Source organism: Zerene cesonia, chromosome 14, assembly GCF_012273895.1.
Source record: "Zerene cesonia ecotype Mississippi chromosome 14, Zerene_cesonia_1.1, whole genome shotgun sequence".
NCBI lineage: Eukaryota > Metazoa > Arthropoda > Insecta > Lepidoptera > Pieridae > Zerene > Zerene cesonia.
Window position 1 is genome coordinate 2,630,703 of NC_052115.1, and position 11,003 is coordinate 2,641,705.

Here is an 11,003-nt window from a genome sequence, read left to right on the forward strand (position 1 = left end):
CGACCTCGATGAAATCAAACCCGACCCAGTAGTGGTTGTGGACGCTCCCGAACCAGTTGTGATTGCCCCAGAACCCGTTAACGTCGGCAACCCAATCTTCCCTGACCTCGCAATCAACCTTCCCGAGCCCCTCAATTAAAATGTTCCGAATTGTAATAGAAAAAATAATTTGTATTTATTGTTTTATTTCTAAATTCTTCCTAATGTTTTTTTTTTGCTAATGATTCCATTGCTATTTCACATTAAATTGGCATTTTATTAAAAAAAAAATGAGATACCACCAAAGTGAACAACTAGTAGATAACAACATCACAATGGTCCAAATTTAAAATTGAGAATTCAATGAGAAAACAGAATATAACCAAAAGTTTAAAACTTATTCTTTCGATAAAATTGGATTCATTTTTTACAATGAGAGAAATAATCTCCATTAAATAATATTTCTAATGGTGCGTTAGTTGAAGTAATTGCGTGGATAACTGATCGTGTAATTAATAAAATAGTCGCGGAACCGAGGCAAAACAAATATTTCGATAATAGAGCACTCTTTAATGCTTCTCATCATGAGCCGTGCAAATGGTATGGTACAAAAATTTTATTAAAAATACTTAAAAACATGTTAAAAAAATATAAAACGTATCTTTTCATAAACATGATATACGTACCATGTTTATTTCAAAATAATAAGTAAAACGGTTTGTACCGATTATTTGTTGAGTAAGTATTACATTTATAGTAGATTATTTTGTTTTGTGACTTGTTTTGTTTTGTAAATGCCATGTTAGATTATCTATTACTCTGACTAGACAAAAAATTCCCTAATGACTTGCTATATCCAACTAGTTTTAAAAAATATGACAATGTAATTATTTTATCATAAGCAGTTTATCTTAATAAAAGCCATAAAAATATCATATGTTATGTTAAAAAGATTGTAATTCACACTTAATTTTTTATGCACATTGCTAATATAAGAATTAATAAATGGTAGTAGAACCATATCTAGATCTGTTCATAAGGTACTGGCAAGTTACTCGAAAAATAATTTTGATTTTACGTCTGTGACTTTCTAATTTCTGTCACTTATTATCGAGCCGCTATAAAATTGTAGAGTAATAAACCTCGAATCCAATCGCAGGTGTACAATTTTTGATTTAGTTCGAAATCACTTAAAATATCCATTAGGTATTTAATTAAATATATACATTTAGGACAGTGTAATCGGAAGTTTTGCTGAATGCAATGACAATTTCTTTAATTCAAAAACGACTGAAATAATACGACCAAATTCAGTGTAGTATAATAATCGCATAGGTGTACATAATAGATTATATACTTATATACGGGTTTACATTAAGCTAGCTGTGTGTAACGGGGTCAGGGGTTCATGTAGTAGTGTCAACTGTCAAATGTCAATATGACAGTATCAAAATTCACGAAATAACATAACCTTAAACTTATAAAAACAATTTATACGTAAGTCGTAACAGAAATGAAGAAATATCTGCTTTAAATCTTTTATGAAGATATTTGTAGATATTGTAAATTAAAATTTAATTTTTTGGTGTTGCAACGGTGATTTCAAGCTAAAATGAGATTGAACATACCTTTTTTGGCTCCCAACAGTAAAAATGCAAGACGATATCAAAGGGAACCTGTACGATTTCAAATGCTACTTCCATTGGCATTGAAAAAGACAGTTTCAGGGAAAGGCGATATTACGAAAGAAGCGGTATGTATGCAAGAAATGGCAATACTATTCGCCTGTTTCAAAAAATCGGATTTTAACCAACGGGAATGCCTGAAGGAGGTTAGCGCATTTCAAAATTGTTATAATGAATATAGTGCAAGAGCAAAGGTACAACGCGAAATGGGAAAGAAAGGTATTCTAGTACCAGGAGAAAAGAAGTTAACTCATAGACAGTTAAATCAACTACTTAAAGGTTTTCCACCCCTAAATTAAACATGAATATTAAGTATTTATAAGTTGTAGTGCTATTTTTGTGAATATAGAAAAGTTAAATACCTATAAATTGTGTCTTATTTATATCAGAGATCGACTTGTAATGCACCAATGCAATTGTGTACAAGTCTTACAATCATATTTAAATTATTCTTCGGTTTTTCTTCTGTTAAATGTTCCATACAAGACATTAACAAAATATGAGAAAATAACTTAATTCTAGTTGAAATTGGCTTAACAGCCAATATAGCTCAAGCTCAAGTATAGTCAAGACAAATTGAATAATACAGCATTTGGGCAATAACATAACCACTAGATGACTTTTACAATATACACCAATTTATAAAATGGTAACGGCATAAAATATGGTTCATATAATGTACTCTTCCCCTGTCACACATAAACCAGAATAAATCTTGCATGTTCGCCCACAGGAATTTCATATTGCCATTCTGGAACATGTACAATGTACCTATTATCTTAAAAATATCACAACATTCTTTTTTAATATGTGGATATTATGAAGCATAACTTCATTTTGATTTATCAAATGAAAAAAAGCGTGGTTATCATGCAAGTTAGTGTATTTGTTTGTCTGTGTTTCTTTCATGTTGAGAGAGAAGAGAGAGTTGGAAGAGAGGAATTGTTTTGTATGACTCTTGTGTCAAATGATAGGAGGTTTGACAGTGACATAGGCCACTTTTTATACATTCAATATATCTTTTTTTAAACATCTTTCCCATTGGAATTTCCTTTGGTAAGCAAAGCCCTGGGTGGATATGTAGTAAAACAATGAAATTTAAAATATAAAGTATTTATTGTTATATTTGAAATACGTAATATTTAATTTTATTATTGTTATAGTATGTAAAATATAAAATTGCACTTCAATATCACTTTGGGGCAGTGTGTATCCATTGCGGTGAGGAGACCTGAAGCTCAATGCGTTTCACCGTTATAAGCTCATCGTCTACTTCATGTATGTTGTAGAATCGTTCCAGATCTTCTATAGCTTTGTCTTCAAGCTGAAATTTAAAGTTTATATGCCATTATAGATAAAAATAAATCACCAAATGTGTTGCTCAGCCCAAAACTCGAGAATGGTTCAACTAATTCGGCAATTTTTTTATGTTTTTGTTAAGGCATGTGAAAAGTTTCTTGGAAAGAAAAAACGAACGACGGGTGAAGACGGGACGGACATTCGTCGGATAAGTAACAGTACTCATGAATTTGCTATATGAAAAGAAATTACTTACCTGTTGTAAAACTTATAACAAATACATATTTCATACCTAACTTATACATAATATTTTTTTTTTTTTTTGTCATAGTGGGCAACTGAGCTGGTGGTTCGTCTGATGGTAAGCGATCACCACCGCCCATGAACATTCGCAAAGGTAGGGCCTCTGCGAATGCGCTGCCCGCTTTTTTTGGGGTAAGGGAAAAGGAATGGATTAACGACTGGAAAGAAGGAATGGACTTGGACGGGTGAGGAAAAGGAAACGGGCCTCCGGCTCCCCCACTCACCGTACGAAACACAGTGGCATGCCACTATTTCACGCCAGTTTTCTGTAGGGGTGTGGTATTTCCCCGGTGCGAGCTGGCCCAATTCGTGCCGAAGCGTGCCCGACTCCCACAATAAATATATATCTTTTCATCAAAGCATATATTTGAAATATATTTATCCCTATTCAAATGCGAAGTTATAACCTAATACAAAAGAACATGAAAGACCAATTAACACATCTAAAAGGGGTTTGGTTCGTAGAGTGATATAACTTACCTGAGTCAAAGTTAATGGTTTTGACATGATCCTTGATGAGTCGTCTTTTTGTTTCTTTTGATCAGCAAGTATTTGATTAAATTGCAACGATTTTTCATTAGATTTAGGACTGCTACTAGCAATAGGTGCTTCACATATTTTCCATGGGTTTTTGGGTTTATCTGGCGGTGATCCAACATTTAATTTATTAGCCAAGTAAGTGTCTAGCGTCTGAACAGAGGCATTGTCATTTGCAGCCAATTTTTTTCTTTGCTTTTGAGACAGTTTTGGACCAACATGGCTGATTACCAAATTACAGTGTGAATTCCTATTAACAAGTTCCGTAATTGAAGATTCTTGGGGTGATGTAGACATTCTCGATGTGGTTGGAGAGTTAAGATCTTGAATGGTATTTGATGAATTATTTTTTGTTAGTTTAGTAAAGGTGTTAGCAGGTGCTTCATTGAGTATTTCTTTTGCAGCTGATATGGCTTTCAAACGGGCCTGAACAACTTTTTGTTGTTTTTGCTGAGGAGATAACACTTCAGTCCATTTGTTGGACTTCTCAGATGACTTTACCGTTTCTTTTGAAATTTCTTTGAGCGACAGAGTGATGTCACCAGACGAATCATTCAGATCGAGAGAATTCACCGAACTAACAGACTCGTATCGCATTCTGGCTTTCTCACTTTCAGTATACTCAATTTTTTTGGACTTTGTCTTCTTTTTACTGACTTCCACAATGCTGCTATCTTTAACATATTCTTCATCAATGAAATCCAAATCAACCGGGAAGTTTTTAGCACATTCTTCAATAGTTTCATCGCTCGGTGCAATTGAGAAGGGGGTTATAATACGAGAAGACATTATAGGGTTAAATTTGCAGTAATATTTGCTGATGTCCACAAGTAATTCCTCTTCTAAGGGGTCTAAAGCTCTGTTTTCAAGGATATTTGCGATATTTAACGATATAAATTCCATGCAGCACTGCTTAAGTTGGATAGCGTTGTATGTGTGGGCAAATTGGCACAATTCAGCGCAATTTTTCAAAGTAATTAGGTTGGCTAGAGCCACCTCGCACATTTCTCTAAGACGGCCTATAAACAGCTGGTCGGAGACAATGAGCATACTGCAAATGAAGTCGATGCTGTCAGACTTCTCTATTTCGGGACAGGCATCTGTGTATAAGAAGTTGATGACTGGCAGGAGAATACCGTGATTGATTGGTATTGTCACTTTGGATAACATTTTACTCTGAAACAAGAGACATGTGCGATGATTAGAGAATCACAATTAAGGTGCCATTTAAGTGGAGCATAAAGCAAAAATACGCATTATAAAAAAATTATCATTTGTCACTTGTAATCCAGAAAAAAACCTACAGACTATAAAATAAAAACGCTACAATCGTTCCATACCTCAGTCCAAGAGTGCATAAACATCCCATGGAAGTACTCCAATCTAGCCGCAAGCACGCACTTGTGCGCAGAGATAAGGACGCCATCTTTGGAACAGACGTTGGTGTTCACAAGTTCTGGGAAACTGTCCCGGTCCCAAGTTTGCGGGGTGTTCTTTGTGTAAGATGCGCTCTCTCGGAGACATACTGAGCCGTCTTTATAACTAAAATAAAGATATATATTGATTTTTACAAATACTACACTACCTTTTGCCCGCGGATTCGCACGCGTTAAATTCGGAGTGCTTTAATAGACGTTAATATACATCTATACATTACACCTTCCTCTTGAATCACGCTATCTATTAAGAAAAAAAACGCCATCATAATCCGTTATGTAGTTTTAAAGATCTAAGCATACATACAGGCGCGAGATGCGACTTGTCTTTATACTTTGTTGTGATAGTGATGATATATTATTCCAGAAACATGCACTATTCTTTCAATAAAATCATCATTATGTATAAAACTTTTCTACACCCATTCGAAATTTTTTCAATTTCTATACGCATGACATTTCAAATTTTGATACATCCAGGTGGATAAAGCAGCAATCAACTACCAAAGATTTATCAAAGTAGTTGAAAAAAAAAAAAACACAATCACATCCATACATTAAGAACAAAGCTAGAACACTCACTAGAACTTCTCAAGCAACTTATGCAATCCCATAACTTGCAGCCTCTTAGCAGATGCCTGAACGAGTTTCACCGGGTCGCAGTAGAGGTGCGTGCGCGTGGGCGTGGGCGCGCCCGCCGCGTGCTGTCGACGTCTGCTGCTCTTGCGCTTGTCTTGGTGCTTGTACACTTCGAATGCTGATATTTCCGATGGGTTTTCTGTAAACGAAATAAATGTTAGTGGCTTTTGTTTTATGCTAATTTATTACAAAAGTCCATGAATAATCTTATTATTTGTATCTTATACCTTTAAACGAGCAATTCTTGTATATATATATAATTGGAATCTCGGAATCCGCTCCAACGATTTTCATGAAATTTAGTATATAGGGGGTTTCGGGGGCGATAAATCGATCTAGCTAGGAATCTTTTTTAGAAAATGTCATATTCGTATTTTATTCGTGTTTTATCGACTTACACTTACTTTTTTAACAAATAGGAGGCGTTTGAGTAGTCCCAATTTATTATGACGAATAATAATACTATAAATGCGAAAGTTTGTGAGGATGGATGAATATGTATGAGTGCGTCTGTTACTCTTTCACGCAAAAACTACTGAACCGATTGCAATGAAATTTGCTTCGTAGATACCTGGACAACTGAAATAACACATAGGCACTTTTTATACCGATATTCTTACGGGATACGGACTTACGCGGTTTCAACCGCGGGTCACAGCTAGTATGTATTATAAGACCGCAATTGTATCATATTGTGATTTTATTAAGTTTTTGTTAACAGCAATAAAGAATAAATAAATAACTAAAAAAAAGGGGGAAAAAATATATTGCGAATGTTCATGGTGCTCTGCGAAGAAGCTACCCGCTGTTAAGAGGTAAGGGATAAGGAAAGGATTAATGACTGGAAAGAAGGAATGGACGGGGAAGGATGAGGAAAAGGAAACGAGCGTACATTGCACTAAATTGCATTAATTAACAGAAACTTTACACATTGAAATGTCTTAATCAAAACTTTATAATAAACCTATTTTAACTAATAAGCATTGCATATTACCAACGACTTCTTCTTCGACATCTACATCTCTCTCCTTCTTCAGGCCAATTATATCTTCTTTCCTTATCTTCAAGCCGCACGGGCCTAATTCGGCAACGTCGCACGTCCCAGTATACATGTATTTGAGAATTCTTTCAAAAACTTCCGGAAGGACATTTTCTAAGCAGATTGTGGGTTTTTCACCATCGATGTTTGCTTCTTGATATAGCTTGTATAATAACTCGCTGCTTGATGCTATTATGAACATATGTGCAGGAAACAGTTTTGATCCAATCTAGGTAATGGAGTAAAAAATGCGTGTTATTAAACCCTATCCTACTTCCTACTAATATTATTAATGCGAAATTTGTAAGAATGTGTGTGAATTTATTATGGCGAATAATAATACTATAAATGCGAAAGTTTGTGAGGATGGATGAATATGTATGAGTGCGTCTGTTACTCTTTCACGCAAAGACTTCTGAACCGATTGCAATGAAATTTGGTACGTAGACAGCTGGACAACTGGAATAACATATAGGCAAATTTTATCCCAATATTCCTACGGGATACGAACTTACTGCGAGGCGCAGTTAGTGTCAGTATTTTGAAGATATTAAAAAAAAAATTGTTGAAATGAAAAATGTAATCGACTTATAAAATATTGGTTAATTATAAACTCAATAATATAATAAATTGAATAATTTATTGAACCTGATACATACCAATCTTTTGTTAATTTTAAATAACTAAGATACCTTAAATAAAAAAATAATTGATACCTTAAAAGTGACATCATGTAATATGTCATCATCCGAAGCAGTTTCTATGAGAGATTCCATATGTTTTGAGAGACTCGTTGGAGATAATTCGGGTAGCGATAGCAGACCGCATGTTGGTTTATTCTAAAAAATATTTTGTATAAATTATATATTATATTCTATAAATAGGCCCGGTGAACCAATTTTTTTTTTTACATTTGCCTTGACTGATTATTCGTTACATAATTATAAATTTTTTTATCTACACAACAAAAGGTAGGTCACAACACTATCATGCTTTAACAAAATTTTAATATTAACTTAATCAACAGTCATATTGTTATTGAAAACAAAAATACCTGTAAACAAGCAAAATTCAATCCCTCATAATCAACCGCAATGGCTGTAGCTCGGTGTATGTTAGGAATTTTGATAATCATCACAGATGTACAGTCGTCCTTTTCTAGAAACTTTACGAGCGCCGATTTGCCGCCATCTTTCTCCTTCTCTTTCCTGATTGGTTGGACGGGAGTGGGCGTGGTCTTGCGCGAGATGTGACCAATGAATGCCTCGCCGTATTTTGTTGTGAAGTAGAGAGCGTCGTGAGTTAGCGCCATTTGCGTTATTTTTACTTGGTGAGCGAGGCCAAAGACGCATCTACAATAAACAATTGGGGGTAAAACCTGTTTATTACTAATAAATAATAAAGTGTCAAATTATTTCACCGCTGCGTAGTTTATGGTAAATGGATAATTAATAGAAAGAGAAAATATGTGGAAACATTATATATCTTATTAAAAAGGTTTTTGAAAAAGCAGTACTCTAGATATTTTCATTTCAACTTGAGTACCAATTTTTGTTTTTCTTCATTTACACACTTTTAGGTTAATCAATGAATAGCATAAACTATATATTAAAAATACTTTTCAAATAATTAATGAATATCGTAATTACCTGGTAAGACGGTTGGTAGTATCCTGCCATATCATAAGTTGTCCAACATTTGTTAGCAATAGAACGGTAACGCGAGAATACACGCCTGTCTCACTGACCTTTGCTTCTACACATACTTGGTGTAAGTTGATTTGTCTGAAAGTTGTTTTTAACTTATAAACAAATATTATTATTGGTTGTATTTCAAGGTAGGTTGCTATTCTTACTTATACCATAAATGTGAAAATTTATATACTGATACTAGCTTTATTTCTTTTCACCCGCGTAGAATTCGGTTATATCGCTTTAATCCCCTATTTCAATCCCTTCTACCCTTTTTTCGCGATTAAAGTATGCTATGTCCTTTCCCAAGGTCAATAGTTCTATCTTCATACCAAATTTCATCAAAGTCGGTTCAGTGGTTTAGGCGTGAAATCGTAACAGACAGAGTTACTTTCACATTTATAATATTAGTGGGGATTTATATACTGATATCGGACTGTGAAAACATGTAATTTTCATGCGAAATATTTAATAGGATGCAAGACAAGGGCGGAAAGCTGGTGTTACATTTGCAACTCTATGAAATGTTGCCCTGTTCAAAAAGAACTCTTTTTCAATTAACCCTAAACATACTTTAAAATAGTATGTTCCTATTACTATTATAAATAAATTTTAACATATTTTTATTTCATATTAAATAATCCAATATTGTAGAATAAAAATTCTTACTTAACAGCGATTTTCTTGCAAATATATTTATGTAGGAGATAAACATCGCCGCGGCTGGTGGTGATAACCGTGGCAGCATCTGAAGCATCCACTAGCTCGAATTTCGTGTCCTCTTTGTTATTCATTGATATGGCAACCTAAGGTATACATATATTATGATTATACACTATGCAATTTTGTTCCAAATAAACAATTTTGAATTATTTTTTTTTTAAATTGAATAGACATATATAATACAAGTTGTTTACGTTATTCTATAAAATGTAAACCAACCAATCCAGGTGTCCTAGCTTCTAAGAGTAGACATCTATTCAGTAGTCTTAATTTAAACATAATAAAACAATTATTATTTTTAACAAAAAATTTAACAGCCTTCAAATGGTCAGAAGTAGTCCAAAATTAAATGGGATGCCACATGGAAGGCACCAGCTTAAGTATAAAAAAGGATTATATAAATCGGTTCAGTCAGGTAAAAGTTATGAGGCAGCATATATAAAAAAATACAGTTGAATTCGAACTTTAAACTCCTTTTTTGAAGTCGGTTGAATAATCAAAAAAAAAAATCCTCCTGTACTCAACCTGGAATAATTGATATAGAACAACCTACTCATAAATATTAACTTATTGCCATACAAATGAATACTTACTCTTTTCGGCATGGGGACCACTTTCTCCTCAGCCTGGTGTCCTAATTGCCCCAAATTGAGGCCCCAAGTGTAAACGCCTCTCGCGTTCCACAACACGGCGTGGGACCGTCCCGCGCACACGCCTATGGGATTCGATATCTGATACTTAGTAGTCGCCACTTTAGAAGCAGGGTTCATATTGTCAGAACTATTGGAGGAATATTGGATCATCTGAAATTGGAATGTTTAGTCGTTTTACTAGTGGCGTTTATGCAAAAATAAGTATAAATAAGTTAAATAAATATTGAAACTCTTGTACTGATTTCTATGCGAAACAAAGAATACTGACATGTATATAAATTCTGTTACTATATGAATATTAAAAAATAAACGAAAAACGGATCATAAGTTGCTTGCTTACTTTTTGCCCGCAGTTTCGCACACGTTTTATTCGGAGTATTTTAATAGAACTATTAAAAAATCTAATCAAAATCTGTTGCGCTATTCTAAAGATCTATGCATACAAATACCCGGACTTCGGAAAGTGACTTTGTTTATACTATGCAATGAAACACAATAACTGTACACATTGACAATTGCTATAAAAATTAATTTATGTATAACATCGTACCGCACCGCTCTGCAGCAGGAACACCGTAGAGGTGAGGGTCAAAGCGACTTGTCTGCAAGGCTCGTGAAGTTTCAGGGGAGTTGGTCGCAACGCTGTGGCGGCCGACCCGCCAGCCCGGCTGGGCTGGCCAGCGGACCACACCGCACCACTAGCGCTGACGAATACGCTGTGAAACTTGCCAAGGCACACCTGGGTGGGGCAGAATGGGATGGGACTTAGTGATAATATGATGTTTCATGTTATCACTAAGATTAATATTCATAATTTGTTTGTAGCGAAGTAGGTAACTCAATAACTATTCGAACAATTTTATAAATCCTTTTAGCATTAAAAACTTTAATCTCTATCGAGTAAAATAAGCTTTTTTTTATCACGGATCAACTCCGAAAAATATTAATATAATTATGCTACGAGTTCTATCTATTACAATGTGACAACAATAGATTTGTATTGTCAAATTTTTGTTTCA

At 34.4% G+C, this 11,003-nt stretch overlaps 2 protein-coding genes across 2 annotated transcripts in view; one reads left to right on the forward strand and one right to left on the reverse strand.

Annotated features, from left to right (window-relative positions):
- Window positions 1–1,392: 1,392 nt before the first annotated feature.
- On the forward strand, window positions 1,393–2,033 carry LOC119831736. The gene has a single exon (XM_038355214.1). It carries the CDS (start codon window positions 1,592–1,594, stop codon window positions 1,961–1,963), a length of 372 nt encoding a protein of 123 aa, XP_038211142.1. The 5' UTR covers window positions 1,393–1,591; the 3' UTR covers window positions 1,964–2,033.
- Window positions 2,034–2,793: 760 nt separating this feature from the next.
- The window catches only part of LOC119831774 (inhibitor of Bruton tyrosine kinase), a 16,595-nt gene continuing 8,385 nt past the window's right edge, over window positions 2,794–11,003 (reverse strand). Inside the window, exons 5-15 of the mRNA XM_038355273.1 lie at window positions 10,535–10,723; window positions 9,925–10,134; window positions 9,278–9,414; window positions 8,567–8,701; window positions 7,972–8,269; window positions 7,634–7,756; window positions 6,873–7,146; window positions 5,822–6,017; window positions 5,144–5,345; window positions 3,747–4,979; window positions 2,794–2,988 (exon numbers count right to left, since the gene is read on the reverse strand). Of these exons, the coding sequence (XP_038211201.1) occupies window positions 2,857–2,988; window positions 3,747–4,979; window positions 5,144–5,345; window positions 5,822–6,017; window positions 6,873–7,146; window positions 7,634–7,756; window positions 7,972–8,269; window positions 8,567–8,701; window positions 9,278–9,414; window positions 9,925–10,134; window positions 10,535–10,723 (3,129 nt within the window). The 3' untranslated portion in view covers window positions 2,794–2,856. The remainder of the gene's footprint in view (window positions 2,989–3,746; window positions 4,980–5,143; window positions 5,346–5,821; window positions 6,018–6,872; window positions 7,147–7,633; window positions 7,757–7,971; window positions 8,270–8,566; window positions 8,702–9,277; window positions 9,415–9,924; window positions 10,135–10,534; window positions 10,724–11,003) is intronic.